This window comes from Vanellus vanellus (assembly GCF_965231255.1).
Source record: "Vanellus vanellus genome assembly, chromosome: 5".
Taxonomy (NCBI): Eukaryota; Metazoa; Chordata; class Aves; order Charadriiformes; family Charadriidae; genus Vanellus; species Vanellus vanellus.
In genome coordinates this window covers 22475847-22494167 of record NC_138910.1, presented here as the reverse complement: position 1 = coordinate 22494167, position 18321 = coordinate 22475847, and the positions used below count along the sequence as shown (strand labels likewise).

The 18321-nt window shown below is 40.4% G+C and overlaps 1 protein-coding gene across 2 annotated transcripts in view; it reads right to left on the bottom strand.

The window, feature by feature from the left end:
* Nucleotides 1-18321, bottom strand: part of CERS6 (ceramide synthase 6) — a gene marked incomplete at both ends in the record, with an annotated part of 136396 nt that overhangs the window by 53803 nt on the left and 64272 nt on the right. For both annotated transcript variants that reach the window (XM_082483551.1, XM_082483552.1), the window contains one exon: nucleotides 12787-12844. In XM_082483551.1, coding sequence (XP_082339677.1) covers nucleotides 12787-12844 — 58 coding nt within the window. The remainder of the gene's footprint in view (nucleotides 1-12786; nucleotides 12845-18321) is intronic.

Sequence of the window (18321 nt, the reverse complement as noted above, 5' to 3'; positions counted from 1 at the left end):
ATCAATTTTACAGCAAGTACAACCTGCCAAAGGCAGGCTTCATTTCCTCCCCGAGTGGCATACCTATCACATTATCCCTCTGTTAATAGCACAGTAAAATATCAAATATCAGCATCACGTTAAAAGGGCTCCAGAGCGGCCTCTGACATTCTTCATTTAAATGAGAGTATTTATCCAGTATCAGACAGATAAGCTCACTGAACAAAAGTAATTACAAGGTTTCAGTAATAGATAATATGACAACCTTTCAGCTATAGCACAGGAAGGAAGTATCACAACAGACACAGACTAGAAAAAGTGCCCAGCTGAATGCCTGCTTCAAATAATTCAAGAATGAAGGAGACAGAGGACAGTGGCAAGGGTTCTGGAGGCAAACCTCCCGCTTCTAGCTCTGTCCACGTTGTTTTCTAGAGTCAGTTCTTGTTTAAACCAAGGTGGTTTCAAAAACTCATTATTTGGTATCTCAGCATTAAACCCAGAAAAATTTAGACTGGTTTAACTAGTTTCATTCTAAGAATCAGACGGTCAGATGTATTCCAAACAGCGGTGTGGATACTTCCAAGATGCTGTATTTCTCATGTTATTCTGTTCTGCAAAAAATCCAGAAGCATTAGTTTCATGAAAAAATAGATGCAGCAGGTACGGCAGGAGGAGATGGCAATGACAAATGAAATACTGACCATGCTGATGCAGCATTTTTTTCTGCTCCAAATGACATACGTAACACTCAATGAGTTCTGCAAATAGTTCTCCAATTGCTGAGAAACTTTTACAACAGAATCAAGTCTGTTCTACTGCTAGAAAGACCGAAAACTGTCTAGGGCATTGGACATTTTCAATACAACAATTTATTTTTCAGTTTGGCAGTTGCTAGGTTTTGAAGTACTTTTTTTTTAAATACAGTTTAGATCTACCAAAATTGATTCCTATCCATGAGGGATCTTTATAGTAACATTAATTAAAAAAGTTAAAAAAGCCACAGCTAGCAATTGCTGCCTTGGGCAAGCCTATTATAGGTGATCTTTGGTGTAGAAAAGCTTCCAGCAGGAAGAGTTGTTGTCAGTACTTTAAGCATGAATGATGTCCTCTTATAATTCCCATACAATATTGACAAAAAATAAGTTTATTCTTTATTTCTAATGACAGTAGTTGTCAAGAGTCCTCATGAAGGATGTTCTCTATGCACTGCAGAAGACTTGAGGGAAGAATTTGAAACTATTAATTTCTGCATTCAAACATTTTTGTTATTGTCTCCAGAAAAATATCATTAATATTCTAACTAAAAACCCCATTTAAACTGCAGCAAGACCTTTGTTTTGAAATTATGAAACAGCAACTTCACAGTCCTGAGCCAAATGAAAATCCGGAAGTCAAGTCCAAGTAAACACACTTGACACCTCTGTATCTGCTGGTTTCAGAAACCATGTGTCGCTCATGAATCAGACGGCCAGCCGCATCCTGGGCTGCATCAAAAGAAGTGTGGCCAGCAGGTCAAAGGAGGTGATTCTGCCCCTCTACTCCACTCTCGTGAGACCCCACCTGGAGCACTGCATCCAGCTCTGGAGTCTCCAACATAAGAAGGACACGGACCTGCTGGAGCGTGTCCAGAGGAGAGCCACGAGGATGATCCGAGGGCTGGAGCACCTCTCCTATGAGGAGAGGCTGAAAGAGTTGGGTCTGTTCAGCCTGGAGAAGAGAAGGCTCCAGGGACATCTTATTGCAGCCCACCAGTACCTAAAGAGGGCCTACAGGAGAGCTGGGGAAGGACTTTTTACTAGGCCATGTAGTGATAGGACAAGGGGGAATGGTTTTAAACTGGAAGAGGGCAGCTTCAGATTGAACATTAGGAAGAAGTTTTTCACTTTGAGGGTGGTAAGGCCCTGGAACAGGTTGCCCAGAGAGGTTGTTGAGGCCCCATCCCTGGAGGTGTTCAAGGCCAGGCTGGACATGGCCTTGGGCAACCTGGTCTAGTGGGAGGTGTCCCTGCCTATGGCAGGGCGTTTGGAACTCGATGATCTTCAAGTTCCTTTCCAACCTAAACTGTTCTATGATTCTATGAACAAATGCTATAGTTTTTTCCTGCATGACTTGGAGAGTTTGTTCCCATTGGTGAGCTGAGCACCAAGCTAGATCCTGATCCTGTCCATAGTACAGGTGCAGTTAAACAATCTTATGCAAGTCTGTTTCTCAGTTATATATAGATGGTCCTTTCCAACCTAAACCATTCTATGATTCTATGATCAGTCCTGCTGGAGCAGAGTGAAGACCTTATACAGGAATCAAAGGATCTCAAAGGCCAAGGACTTTTATTCAACCAGATTATCATACTTGTAAAACACAGGGCTTTTAGGAAGCACAGCATCAGCACTACATACTGGTTGGTTATACTTATATATACTGTAAGAATATATACTTATATTTATTTATCTGGAACCTAATTTGCAACAATGCATGAACCCCAGAGCAGAACATCTACAGCCCAGTGACTGCAGATTTCATTTCAAACAGGATAATTTAAAAAAAAATATTTCCCATTTATTTCTTCATTTCTCAATCCAAAGCCAACTAAAGGAGTAACATAAGCTTGTTTGAAAGCACAGTCAGGGATCTTCTCTGTTAGCAGCTTCATTCCACTGCAGACCTTGCAGTATCATGACTTACTGCGCAGAGTAAGCACAAATATGTCACAGCTTCCCAAGTAAGTAAAGCAGTTAAAATGTCAACTTTGAAACTTGTCATCAAGCTAGAAAGAATCCTTTTCAACAATACCTATACAGAATCAGTGACACTAGGAAAAGAAAACCATTCATGGCTGTGCTCCACATGAATATCTGAACAGGTCTTTGCAGATGCAGTCGCCTTTGCTACAACACAACTGCTCTCATGAAATTGGCTGGATGACTTCAGAAGCATTCTTAAAAATCATGGTTCAATAAAACATTGCAACCAGCACGAGGCTTCTCAAAAGGCTACCATGTGTATCCCTCGTAGCGTGACTACAGTGAAGAGTCTCTGGACAACTGAGAAAGACCAGTTGGCTTCAAAGCAGCTGCCACCCTGGCTTGCTTCCCCAGCACCTCCAGAGCCAATCGATCACAACCCCGGCTGCCCTCTGTCTTACTGAGCTGCCAGGTGGCAGGGCATGGTATCAGTAAGGGAGCCAGAAGCACCCTGTTCTCCCTAGCACTTTGGAAATTGCAACATACAAAGATAAAACTCCGCAGTTATTCTCTTCATATTTTAGAGAACTGAAAGGAACAAATAACCTCCAGAAAGGTTAAAGACCCTGATGCATGTCTGCTGAACCACGACTGACCCTGAGAGCTAAATCAAGGTCATTGCTATCTGCTTCTTTTGGAAAACATGTTGATACTGGATAAAATGATCACGGTAAAAAGATGGCAACAAGAAAGGAATAAAACAAGGCAGCCTTTCTGTAGTCCACAGGAATGCATCAAACTTGCAGACTTACAGGATTCCCAAATCCACTCCCCAAAATAATAAAGTTAGTTTAAGAAGTGGGGAGAAGCAGTGTAGTGATCTGAAAACAACAAAAAAAGAAAAGATAAAAGTAGAAAAGGTAGCTGAGGTGCATATGGGAAGTGAAAGATTACATAGAATTACATAAAATTTAGTTTCTCCCCAGAACGGTCCTGCAAATTCCAGTGCCAACAAGCCCTGGGCTGCACAAACAGAAGAACTGACCATGGGGAAATAGGTGGCTATGAAAAAACAGCCTTTCCAAGAGAACTGCAAGGACAAATCTGTACCTCCTCCCAACTACTTATCTTCAGATAATCCGTGAGATTTCCACGGCCGTTCCTAAGATAGAGAAGCCAGAAACCAAATGCTGTACCGTAGGTAGAAAACTACCAGTGATCTCACTCGTGTTGGACTTTCTGAGGTCAGGTAATTCTTTGCAAGGCTACACAAACGAGGCCAGGAAGAGAGAGAGAGAGAGAAACAAACAAGTAAACAACCAAACCTGTACCCTCTACTGCTCCACGGAGATACAACTTAGCTCCTAGGGGAACAATTAAAAAAAAAAACAACAGTACCACTGTAAAAAAACCCTCACATACAGCTGTGAAATTTTTATTAGCCAAAACAATGTGTGACTGAATTAAGCTGCTTTATTGATTCGGTGTAGGCAAGTGTTTATAATGTATGCTGAACATCCCACAAGCCTGCTGAGGCACTACCTGGCTGAGAAAGAAACAGGTGAACAGAGTACAGTGAAATGTCTTTCATAATAGAAAAAACATATACTTGCTCTTTAAAATAGTAAAACTGACTGAATTCAACCCTAACTTTCCAACACTGGAGATAACTTTGGGATAATACTGGCAGTGTCTGGCTTTCATCCAAGTGTCTTTTACGAAAAATTTCTATTTAAAGGAAAGACGACTGAGTGGTATAATTGCAGACAGAAGTGCTGTAGTGATTTTACATTAATAGTAACTCCTCACTTTTCTGGGAGCATCTGAGCTATAATACTACTTTGTCCAAAAGTAAGAGTTCACCACCTCTTGGAGGTCCTTCCAAAAAATCTTACCACGACTAACCAGAGCAAACAGAGTGACAGCAGTTGCATTTTATTAGGTCCTGAAGCTGACTAAAATAAGCCATCACCAACTTACCAGCTTAGTGACCAGAAAGTAAGAGACACATGTCCCTAAAGGAGGAAGTATATGCTAGTGTTTCCAAAATTTTTATTTAATAGCTAAAATAAATGGAAATGTATTTGATGACATCTGAACATATGATCACATCCAGAACAGACCTCAGGTTGTTCTGAAGAAAACTGAAGACAAAGTATCAGTGACAGAATAGATGCAAGGCACAGCATACAGCGAAGCTATTAAATAGTTTAATACCAAAACAGCTGCAAAACTGATAGAAAGATAAATAGAACAAAACTTCCAAAACCAGAATGGCCAATGAGACACCACTGCAGGTAAACGTCCCATTGTACCTGTGTCCCAGCCTCTGTGTTCCCACAGAGATATGAACTCACAGTCTTTATCACAGAGATGCCCCTTTCCCCAAATATAACAATTCTGTGAAGCTGCTGTGTGTATCAACAACTATTTACTTTCTCTAAGGTTAACAAGCTCAATAATGAAGAGATACAGGTGAACTGTAATACAGAAACTATGTCAGAAACCAGTAGACACACCATGAAGTGACAAGTTCTTTTTTTTTGGTATTTCAAATGAGGGTGGTTTGACTTTAAACTCTAAAATTCTTGAATATAAGCAATCCAAAATGGCATTTACAAATGCTATGCTGCTCTCCCCAGGCTGTAACATTTGCATGTATTGCTGTTGCTATTTTACTCCAAAAAGAGACAAAGAACATGCCAACTCAACTGAGCAGTGCAACGAAGCACCCTCGCTCACAAAAAAAACATTAGGAAGTCAGGTTCTCTCTAAGCGCACATAGAAACGGTAGGCCGCTAGCAGAGCATCTCTTGCTGTCACACAGTAATCGGCTATCTCAGCGGTTAGCACACACATGAGGATGAGTACTTAATTTTCTTCTTTTGAAACATCCTACGGTTTCAAGAAAGAGGAACTTTCCTAAAAGCAGAAGTGGAGCTCTACCTGTTAGGGTTTTTTTTCTCCTCCATACTATACTGTTTTTTTTTCTAACTGCCTGCCATACATTTATATCACTTGAGTAGGTTTTTGGAGTCAAATTTACTCTTCAATATGGCTTTCCTGTTGTTTTGCAATCTATCTGCACCACTAGCAGTTGCAATTACATGGCAGATAGTTCTGGGGGGGATGGCTCCTTAGGAAGGGAGATGCAGAAGTGCCACTCAGTTAGCTGCATACCTACAGAAGAGTGTTGCACCTGGTATTTTTTAAACACAGCCACAGCATCCTCATATCATCAGCCTTACTTCAACAGTAAATTCGAAAAAGAGCTAGTCAAAAGTTACTTGTTTTACCAGGCAGATGGTCCTTTTCCCAGCAGAATACCTACATGCAACTTCAGGTTCCCAAGTCTCAATATAGACTTCACAAGACTCTTTACTGCAGGTAATTCGTGCTCTTTCATGAGTTTGTCATTCTCATGGGCAACTAAAGGAAAGAAACTGAATGTGAAAAGTCACCATATGTCACCTGGAAGCTTTGCTTCCAGATGTTTATAAAAGGTTTTCATTCTACAGAATTATAAAGATCCTCCTTAGCACCAAGGATCAGCAAGCAAGAAGCCAATCCTGAATTCCTCGCTCTGTTTCTTTATCACCAAAGCTAATGGTAATTTTTCCATTTAATGGGAGCACAATCAGACCATTAACTCTTAATGACCCAAGCCATCATTGATTTAATTGCAAATATTACTGAAGAAAACAAAAACGTTATCTTGTCCCTATGTTAGTGATAAGCAAAGCAGTCAATGTAATGTCACTGGAACTTAATGTCTTGTTGGTATCAGTACCAGTGTGCTGCTCTGCAAGGAAGTGTTTTGTAGACATACAAATGAAACAAATGGTAGCAATGTGCTGAAAAATCTCAGCTGCAGTCAGAAAGGGGAAGAATTTGCATATATGTGATCAAAGTAGAAATATAATCAGTTATCTTTTATGCTTCAAATTTTAGTGATTTATAAAGATACAGAGAATGCTGTAGCATATTTACTACCAGGGTAAAGGAGCATGCAGGATATTATGCCAACTCCTAGGAAGATCTAGGGCCATATCATATTTTCCTAATCATACTTCACAGTGATGGTTGCATATGAGGCCAAATACCTCTGTGTAAGAGTCAATGTCATTACATCACAGATCAACTTGGACAGAGGTCTTCTAAGCCACTAATTAGCACTATCTCATCATGCGTTATCCATGAAAATGAAAAACTTTCCAACACTACTAGGGCTCTAGTACCACGCACACAAAAATGCTAGCTTTGTATTAGATCATTTCTTATCATTGTCTTTACTCTCAGTTACTGCTGGCTTAACAAAAGAGTGAATACAGAATTTGTAAGATCTACATTTAAGATCACCTACACTAAGCATTTATATTCTGTATCTTGTATATATATATATAAATACCACATGGAACAAAATAAAATCACCTTTTTCACCACTTAATTTAAAAACAAGAATCATGGAAATGGGTTGAACGAGTAAAACTAAAAGCAAAGCCAACACTCTGGTTTCAGAGCATAAGTTACAAGAAAAGTGTGAAATAGGAAAATTAAATAAAAATAAAAAGCAAAGTAAATATTTACTCTGGGGAGAGTCTGCAGGTGTTCTAAATGAAATACAAAGCTATTTGAATTTGTGCTTCACTTCAAATGGAGCACTGAAGCACTTCTATGAAAGGACTGGCTTCAGTCCGTAATGTCAAAACGTAGCAAGGTTTGACCTAACATCTCTTTCAGAAGCTTGAAAACTAAGATGGGATGGTCATATCTAGCATCTGTCACTTTGCCAAGGATGGGGGCAATGAGGAGTGGATGGGAAGGTGAATGCTTTGCATTAAAGGATTTTGTGGGCCAGTCGCTCTTTAGCCCCAAATCATTTACATCTGCTGTGGAAAGCAGTGAGTAATGGAGTTGGCAGTGAATAGTGAAAGCAAGCTTCACCTTCTCTTTGAAAGTTGGTCTCTCAGTCTGTTTCCTCACATAGAAGAATATTCATCACCAAATCTGCCCTTGAAAATGGTAATATTTGAGGGGAGGAGTAAACTGACTTGAACTCTGACATAGATTTACATTGGTCCCCTCTTCTCATAAATGGAAGGTAAATAAAGTTCCTCTCTCACCTCTCAGAAATGACAAAGTTGACTTCAAATCCTAATTACGATGACCTGTTTCACCTCCTCAGTGCATTAGCCCCCATGCTGAGAAGGAGGACGGAGCATCCTGCACTGCCAAGACCGTGGGAGACAGGAGTTCAGCCCAGAGCAGAGTGTGCTCCTGACGGCAGGGCATGTCCTGAAACACATGGCACTGGAGGTACTAGGGTGGTGTGACAAACCCATCAATCTCCCAATGTCTGCTTTATACTCATTACCTAGAAAGTTAACAGTTCATTTTCATCAAATTGAATGTTCTGGTTTGGAATAACAGAGACAAACATACACTACACTTCATTTCAACAATGAGAGACTCTTTGGGAAGCAGAAAGTCTAATCCCACGATTACACCACTTGGTAATATAAATAAGATAGCTACAATTGAAGGCATTAAATTAGAAAAGAAGCAGGATTTTGTACGGAATATTTAAAAAAGAAACCAAGACCAAGGAAACAATTTCATCTATGACATGCTTTGACATTGAAATGTCATTAATTACTTCACTAGTTACAGACAATGACAGCAAAACCCCTAATAAAATTAAACCTTGCAGCTTTGTAATATTCATTTACTTATTTTGATACAAAGGAGAGTAAGGCTGAAGGCACACAATAGCTGGGGCAGAGATGATGTCTAGTATGATAATTAAATACTAATAATTCTATGGTAAAAATTTTACTGAAGTCTGTTGGTCTTTTATGCATACATATTAAGACACAGTTTGTATGTGATGCAATAGTTTGGCTCAGTATTAGGAAGGCTGTGAACTTTTCCTCTATGTGCGGTCCATTTGTGAGTAAGAAAGCAACTGCCTTGCCTTCTCCACTCTCTTACCAAAGACTTAATTCTCTCACTTCACTGTAACTCTTGAAATGGGCATGTACTTCCTTGATTTTCCAAATGTTTATAAGACGTACCAATAACTGCAGGGTGGAGCCGTGAAAATCACCTCCTGACTGAGGAAGGCAGACACCAATGGTAGAAGCTGCACTTTTACGGTTTCTTTAGGCCCAAGAAAAGGGAACCAATTAAAGCAGCTGGATATGGTGTATGCCATCAACTGCACACGTTATAAGAAAGAAGTTCATTCATACATTGTCACTTCATGAACAACACGTTATCACAACAAAGGCAAAGTTGATAACATATGCCATTTGAGTCACGAGGCACCGATGAAAAGACCAGTGCAAACTCCGTAAAAGTCTCCTGCCTTGAGAGTTCAGATGCAGAGGTGGCAGGAGTTGGGGAAGAGTGCTGTGAAGCAGCTATTGTATAATCCAGAGGTTGTGGAAAGCAGATGTCAGCATGGATAGAGGGAGAGAGAAGGGTGGAAGCTCAAGTTTTTGTGCATTTCACATTGCTAAAACCCATTATATACAATATCAGAACCTGATCATGATACCATGGCCTGCAACAAACAGCCACGTGCAGGACACCCTAAAGCCGATCCTCTGCCTTCCCAACCTAAAGGATTTTCCTGACTTCATGGTGAACTTTAGTCAGCAAAATGGTCCAATCTAAGTGTCCTGGTGACACCACTAAGACAAGAACTTATTTTAGACATATAGGTTGATAGGTTCTGTTGCTAAAGAGAACTGATCTTCTGCTAAAGAGCAAAATTTGATGACAAAGCCTTATGTCAGGCATTTTTTCCCTGTGAATTGAGATTTTCTTGAAAATACTGTTTAACAAAAGTAAGACTTTTAAAATTCATTTATGACTTAACAGCAGATATCAGTCACTGGAAAAAGGCAAAATCCAAGAGAACAGTTTGATAAAGAGACAGCTTGCAGTCAGTAGCAAGTTTTTAAATCTCTAGCAATGTACTTGGCAATTATAGCATGGCAAAAGAATTGATATGTTGTAGCACATGCAGTTGTTACTACAAAAACTTACAGCTTGCTTTATTGGGTGCAGAAATTTCTTTTATCTAGATCAGCCATTAAATGCAGTAATGGACAGTAATAAAGACAAGCTTGCCGTGGCACATTAGAGAGAGCAAAGATTGCTCTGAATGACAGCTTTATTAGCTTTCATGTGCTTCTGTAGGGAAGTGAGAAGCAAAGGTGAAACCCCAGGCCTCTTCCTCCTTCTGAGATGCTATAGCCAAGCAAAGCTAAAACTTAAATGCAGTTTAGTTACTTCCATTCTATAAATAAACTATCGTCATCATGTGTCCCATGCCGACAGTGTCACACTTTCAGAACTAAAACAGACTTGATAAGTCTGCTCACTAATTACTGCTTATTATGCTTGGGCACATCTTCCCCAAAAGCCAGATAAGCTTGTCGGCTCTACAAAGCCACCACAGACCTAATGATGTTCTCTGCAAGAATGGTAGTTGGCCAGACTATCCTGGTCAGGTCTTCCACAGGCAGTTTTGTGGGACACAAGGAAACACAGACATCCAGTCTTCTGCTGATATAGTAGTGATGCAGTAATAGTGCTTTACTCAGCAATCAGGGAAGGTGACAGTAGAAGACAAAGTAGTGCTGTGGGCATTACGAAAAAGATGTTTTCAGAAAGAACCCAAAAGGTGGAAATTCATCTCTAGGCAAAGGGCCAGCACAAAGCAAAGGGCCTCAAAACTAGCTCAAAGTGGTCCTTAAGTAATTGATGGGCTCTGTGCCAGCCTTGCAGGTAACGATGAATTTCACCCTCAAACTAAGGAAGGAACATTTGAGAGAGACAAATGTGAACAAAAAAAGAACCAACAGGTCAGCAACATATGCAGCAAAGCAAAGGAGCGGCAGGTTGCAAGGAGACTAGGTCAGGTTGAGAGGGAAGGACAATAATATAGAAGTCAGAGTATTTTGTCGCCTGACAATTCAAGAGCCAATGAAGAAACTCTAAGAAAGGCAATGCATTGGGCGTAATGTTTGAGGGAGAACAAGACACACTGCTGACTATGAAAGGAACTTTCTCTCCAGACAAAACAGCTTTTTGAAGGAAAGATCTTTCTATAAGATTTGTAAGGCAATTTATTATGCTTAACTTTCTTCACTGGCTTCCTAAGGAAGCAATTATGTGTTTCTTTGTAATTAGTGGATTTTATTCCTTGCAAACCCAGATTTCCCCCTGAACTGGACCCAGCAAAATCTTCAGTGTTTGATGAACAGCAAAAAGCCTGTACTTTCTTTTAGTTACACAATGTTACTAGGGAGATGGTGTAAATGTAACTACAATCACAATCATAATTTTGTCAATCTACATATATTCCCATGTGAAAGATCCAAGTATACAAAGCAGAACACTGGAATAATGACTATAGCATAAAATGATGCAAGACTCATTTACAACACTGTGAAAATGAGTAATTAAAAATACATACACACTACAAAATGAACAAGTTCTCTTTGTAAAAATTAAACATGTTGGAAGTTAAAATTACAGCAAAATTACACAACCGATCCTTGTTAAGCTTGTTAAGCAAGCAATAGTACACCTTGTTCAAACAACCATGCTATGTCAGCCAGCCCTCCTCAAACTGCAGCAATATGCTGAACTGGGAGGAAGACATCCTGCACTTTGCATGTCAACTCAGCCTTTAGAAACAGCTCACAATGGCTTGCAATGAAGCACACATTTACTGTATTCTTCTTGGTCTTTAGAAATGCTGGTATTCAGTGTTTCCTAGAACAGACACTTTCTTTGTGCTGAGATTCTCTTTATTAATCATAGGTATGCTTTCCAGTAGTGATTTTGTGATACTTGCTAATGGTGATTTTTGTGGTATTTGTGGTAATCTGTAATAAAGTAGAGGAACTCAGAGGATAATGCCTCTGTGTCTTTGTGTATTACAGAATCCTATAAACCCATGGTCGCAATCTCTACACACCCGCAGGCCAAGTAACCTTCTACAGGTCATGAGAATTGCTTATTAAAACTATTCTCATATTTCATATTACAGACATGGATGGGATCAAAGGCAGAAAACAGAATATCAGATCATGACCATACAACATGTTAATGGATTAAGTACATACAAAGTATAAATGTTCAAGGAGGCAGGGAGAAGTAGCATGTTACACGCTGCTCCGGTCCATGTGGAGGGCTGGCGCATACGCTTCCTCTGGGGCTGGCTACTGCTAAATAGCTGAGAACAGCTCTGATGTCCTCTCTCTGCACAGGCACATCAGCACTCCTGCTGGCACCAAGTTCCTTGGCACCTGGGACAGCCTCAAGAATTACAACCACAAAAATGACGAGGAATTTTTTTAATTGCTCCTTTTACTTACAAAACACCAAAACAGGATACATTTTCTCATGTCAAATTTTTGTCCAAAATGAAGACGGTAAGATTACATGAACGCACTGAGACCACACATTTCCCTAATTTCACCTCTCAGAATTACACAAATATGGCCTGACTTGCACAAAAGCTCTGAGAACTAGTCATATTGTAAAAAGAATTTGCACCATAAATCTGTATTACTGCCTATGGCAGGGTTAATAGACCTATGCCAGGGCATTTAGGAGCTATCAATACCTTTCTCTGCTTAAATCACCAGAAACACAGCATTGATGGAAAACTCCATGGAAACTTTTTTTCCACAGTACATCAGACAAAGAACAGGCAAAAAGTACCATTTTATAAAACACCAGTGGATTTTGTTTGTTAATAAAATACAACCTCTGCCAGAGGCATTTAAATAAGGATGATGCAGAAAATGAGATGAATACTTTGGTAAGCCTTACTGCTAGTTTAATGCCTATAATGAAAAGTAATAAAGTGAGCTAGGCATGTTGCTATACTGATTTATTATTTTTTTTACCCCATTAAATATTAATGAGAACTTATATTCTTTACCAACGCCAGTAGCAACTCATTTTATGAATTCAAATTAAATTTTAATTTCTATTCTTTGTGAACATAAGTTTTATGCCTGTGCTTTATATTATACCTATACGAGACTTCAAACAGATCTCTGAGATATTGTTGTGAAAGCATAATAATATAAGTGCCTACCTTTTTCAGGAACCGTACTCCATAGGTAAATATATAAAGGTAAAATGTAAATCTCCACCTGCAAAAGGTAGAAGAGATTAACTCTAGGATATCAGGTTTACATACTTTATAGTTCAACATACGATTTCTTATAGCACTGCCAAACCACCTGGTCACATTAACAGAAGTTGGAGCAAAATTTTGGACTGGTTTTCTGCACCTTTTGTTATCAAGCATTGTACTCATCTGTCTGGTTTTCCTGGCCTCCCATTAGCCCTCTGAAAATACTGGCTAATTTCACCTAAACATGACATGAAAAAAGAAATTTTCAAGGCTAATCAAGTTTTTACAAGTTTCCTGAAAACTAGCAGGACAGTGGAGGACAGAGGACAATTTGCATGACTATTGTGGGGAAGTTCATTTGTTATTAGACACCAGGACAATGATAATAACAAATTTTATTAAGCCTGATGACCTTAGGGTGCTGCACACCACATACAGTCTTTAGTAATAAAAAGCATCATCCACAATGAGCTAGTATTTTACTTAGCAGATTCCAGCACTTCACTCTTGGTTTTAGGGAGTGCATTTGTCTCAGATAGGTATGCTTGATACATATCTGCAATTTGCATCCACTTCCAAAGAGTTTCCTTGATAAAGATGAGTCTACATTTTCTCAAGTACACATGAAGTAACTGCTGGGCTTCTAGTTTTTCTTTTCAGATAGAGACAAACTAGAAGCTTGGAACAAGATGCCACGGAAAGTAAGAGAGAAACCAGCAGAAGATTCAATACGAATCTTTCTCCCTTCTCCAATAAAAGAAGACATACAGAGTATCTTCCTACCTTTTGGAGCCATTATTGGCTTAGGAAAGAAGCATCAATGGAAATATAAAGAAATAATATCAAAACCTTACACAGTGTAAATTCCTAGAGGAATTCCTGGATTCTTTTCCAAGGGTTGGGGTGACTACACAAACATGCTTGACATAAACACGAGTGAGGTACTATTCATAACATTTATAACAGGATGAGATTTAGCTTCCTTAGTGTGAGGCAATACTGCAATGTGAATCATCTTCAATTACATATTTTACAGCACTTACAACTTTCCACTGGCAAAACTATTAGCTTTTGGTTAATTGGCACTGAAGCTTGTTCAGACATTTACATAGGAGCATTTTCAGTTTTGAAACCATTCCAGTAAAGAAGGTTAATCCAAACCTTCCTCTTCAAAGCTACTTTTACAAGTGTTTAGAAAGAAGTTGTGTCATACATAAATAACCCTCTGACAAGTTGAGTACAGGAGAGTGTAAGAACATCAATGAGATTTAAAGTGTGATACTGCAGCGGAATGGAAACTCTTTCTTATCCTGTAGCCTCCACAGCACTGCAGAGATTAATTTATTCAACTGATGATACAAATACCAATCCCGTCAAGGGTTCAGTCACACTAGCAACACAGCTCGCAGCTTTCATGCTGGCAGTTTCCTCTAGATACTGCAATAAGAGAGAGCACTCAGAGCCAAAACATTAGTTGTGCTGGTAGAAACCTTCAGTTCTCACATATGGAAGAAACAGCAAGGACAGCAATATGAAGAAAGCTTTTATTTGGGTAAAACTTTTCTTACTAGGTTGGTCCCACAGCTAGGAAAACTGCCATTTAACTTCAAGGCTACATATCACATCTAGTGAAAGTCTGAAGGCTGTCACTGAAAATAAAAATATTAGAAGTGAAAAACTGTCTAACCTAATCTCACTGCTAAGCACTTCCAGTGCCCTTCTTTCACTCCTAAATCTAAGCAGTTCTGATAAATTGCTCACAAAGAGTTTTCTTGTTTTAAAAATCCCCTCAATATCACCTTTATTTCACATTTCTCCAAGCAAATTTCATAACGTATTTGAGAACATTTGTAGCTTTCTGTTGGGAGATGCAGTATTCCATAGAAGAGTTCAAAGGCAGTCCAAAGAATTTGAAATAAGTTAATGGTTAAATTTTAGATGGTGGCTGTCAGGGATTTTCAAGTCTGCATGGATGTCTGAAAGACTCTGATTGCAGCATTTGCTGCAGTTATCAGCTCAGAGAAAATAAGAAGGTCCTTTCCTGAAACAAGCAAATTCAGAAACACTGATTTTTTCCCAGTCTAACTTTCCACACACCAGCCACAGCACTGCCACTGCTGTAGATCTGTGCTAAAGCCATGGATTCCCCTATAGGAATTCCTGGAGCTTTGGAAAAACCTCAGAGCCAAAAGCCATCAGGTACTATTTGAGTCTGCCAAAGACACTCAACTTGCTCCAACTGTTCAAATGCTGTAAAGGTGATGCATGCATACAAGTATATGACAATATATCATAGAACCATAGAATGGTTTAGGTTGGAAGGGACCTTCAAGATCATCTAGTTCCAGCCCCCTTGCCCTGGGCAGGGACACCTTCCACTAGACCAGGTTGCTCAAAGCCTCATCCAACCTGGCCTTGAACACCTCCAGGGATGGGGCATCCACAACTTCTCTGAGCAACCCGTTCCAGTGTCTCACTGCCCTCAGAGTGAAAAATTTCTTCCTAATATCTAATCTAAATCTACCCTCTTCCAGTTTGAAGCCATTTCCCCTAGTCCTATCACTACATGCACTTGTAAAAAGTCCCTCCTCAGCTCTCCTGTAGGCCCCCTTCAGATACTGGAAGGCCGAAATAAGGTCTCCCCAGAGCCTTCTCTCCTTCAAGCTGAACAACCCCAACTCCCTCAGCCTGTCCTCATAGGAGAGGTGCTCCAGCCCCCAGTTTATCTTTGTGGCCCTCCTCTGTACCTGCTCTAACAAGTCCATGTCCATATGTTGGGAGCTCCAGAGCTGGACACAGTACTCCAGGTGGTGTCTCATAAGAGAGGAACAGAGGGGCAGAACTACCTCCCTTTAAGGTGCATCCTTTTTTCTATGCTCCCCAGGATACAGCTGGCTTTCTGGGCTGTGAGCGCACATTGCCCGCTCATGTTGAGCTTTTCATCAATGAACACCCCTAAGTCCTTCGCCCTCAGGGCTGCTCTCAATCCATTCTCTACCCAGTCCATATTCGTGCTTGGGATTCCCCTAACCCACATGCAGGACCTTGCACTTGGCCTTGTACTTCATGAGGTTTGCATGGGCCCACCTCTCTCTTCTTTCCTTTTTTTTCCTTAACCTGCCAAACAAGGCTTGTGTTTGGTCTGCTTGAGCTCAGATGAGGGAGACCAAACCTGTTTACATATGGTCCTCCTGGCAAATCCTTCAGGTTGTGCTGGTGCTTATCAAGCCAGTTGTTGTGTTTCAAATATGGATGTGACACGCTGCAGCAAGGAGTCAAGCTAAAAGCGACTCTTCAGTAACAAAAAAGAAATTCTTTTCTAATGTAGTCTTAAAACGAATGCTTTAGACCCCCTCGAGTGCAGCAACAGATCTGACTGCTCTTGTGCAACAGGTTGAGTGCACTCCTGATCCAGAGTACAGATAGTTTCTTAATCTCTTAACCCTTTTAACTTTGAGCTGATAATAAAATTTTAAAGATGCTTCAGCATGATACAGAACATTAAGAAGATGGAAAAGTTGGAGGGCCTCTGCCAACTAATCTGGCATACCCTGTCATGCCCAATTCAGCAAAAACTATTTAAATGCACACTTGAGCAAGCATTTTATTGATTTCATGCATATGTCTAACCAGGTTCCCTTCATCACGCGGACGAACTTTGTCCTTAAAATTTCCCTCCAAATTTTTGCTCTGAAATGTGAAATTAAACTTCAGCTAATAAAAACAAATTATTCAAACAATGTTCAAGCAAAGGATGCCCCTACCCCATATACATACACACACATTTTGCAGAGCCAACCACACGAGGTTTGTGCTCTGTGTCAGAAAGATAAAGTCCTCTCCATGGACCTGCTGTCCTGCAGAGCAAGCTCAGCATGGCTGTGCTCCCAGGAAAAGGGACCCTCCTCCCAAGAATAAGGCTGAAGAGGCACAAGACCTCTCTGCTCCTGCAGTTTTCCCTTTCTTCCATTTCTTTTGTGGGAAAACTGGCCAGCTGGGCTGTGAACACAGGCACTTCCGCAGAGCCCCCAGCTTTGCAGCACTTCCCTGGCAGCACGCAGCCCTCCCCCAACACAAGCACATACCCCTTACAGCTCCGATGCCAAACCAGTGCCTGCCACCCAGCAACCGTGTGCAAGGATACAAAGTTATCCAAGACACTTTCAACAAGCAAACATGAAACATAATAGACACACAATGTTAAAAATAGAACAGACACTTTGCTTCCAGAATTGTAGCTGTTATTTACAAAGATGCTTTTGAAACTCATTTGCTAAAGTCAGGGCCACAAACAGCAACATAAGAATGCCACGCTTCAAAACAGTTACCATTAAAACCTCCCTCATACTTAGCAACTAGCCATGGGCTCACCACATCCACTGCAGGCGAAGAAACTGGCTTTCTGGCTCTGAAAACTATTTTCAGAGAAACTGCAGACTTCTGAAGTTTTACCCATGGAGATTCACTCGAGTAAAATTTCAGATTTGCTGTTCTCAGTCACCTGCTGCTCGACGCCTGGCAGTGGCTGACAGGCCTCCAAGCTCAGGCTTTGGGCTGAAAGCCAAACCAAGCCTAACGCAAACTCCACAGGTGCGGGCCTTGGTTCTGGAGAAGACGAGAAGGCTTGAACTGCCATCACGCAGCTTGTTCTCCCTTCATTTTAATCCCCACCGTCTGACTCAACTGGGCGAGCACGTAGCTGGTTTATCGCCATCGTTAGCTGAGACTGAAACCTATTTTTGCTCCAATGATTTCCTGTGGCTGTGAATATTATGCTCACTGTGACAGCGCTCAAAGGAGCATTTCTGAGGCTGAGTTTAAACAACACCGAATGTTTATTTCTTTTAAGCAGGAAGCATTGCTAAGTTCCCCACGTGCCCACTGTGACTTAAAGTAGTCCATGTTTTATCCTCACATTGCATTCTTCTGCTCCTCTAAACACAGCACCAGAGCCTTCAACTTTTTGATTCACTTAAGGGGACTTAATCCAATTAATGCTGCTCCTGACACAGCCAGAGGTACACATTCCTTCTAGATGGTTACGTCCAAGGGGAGATATTTAGTGGATGATTCCAAAACCAACGGACTCTGAACTTTTGGATCAACTTCTTAATATTTGTGACATTGTCTACCGGCCTATTACAGCTTCCATTTTAGGTTAGAAAAAAACCCCAAACAAACATCAAACAAACAGCAACCCTCCTCCCATAAAACAACCAAAAAAACCCACAAAGAAAATATTTTTTAGGCAATAAGCCATGTAAAAATACAAGAAAGAGCACAGAAAAATAATGGTTAATCCATTCAAAACCTACAAGGACTACTAGCACCTTTAACTGTCTCACAAATTCCAACTTAAGACCACTTGTATTGTATCACAAGTGTTGAGCTCACAGTATTAAGACTTCAATCTTACAGTATTTAAGTTGCACAAAACTGTGTTTTTATATCAGGCAATGACAATTCAGCTGTTGTTGTGTTTCACTTTGAGCA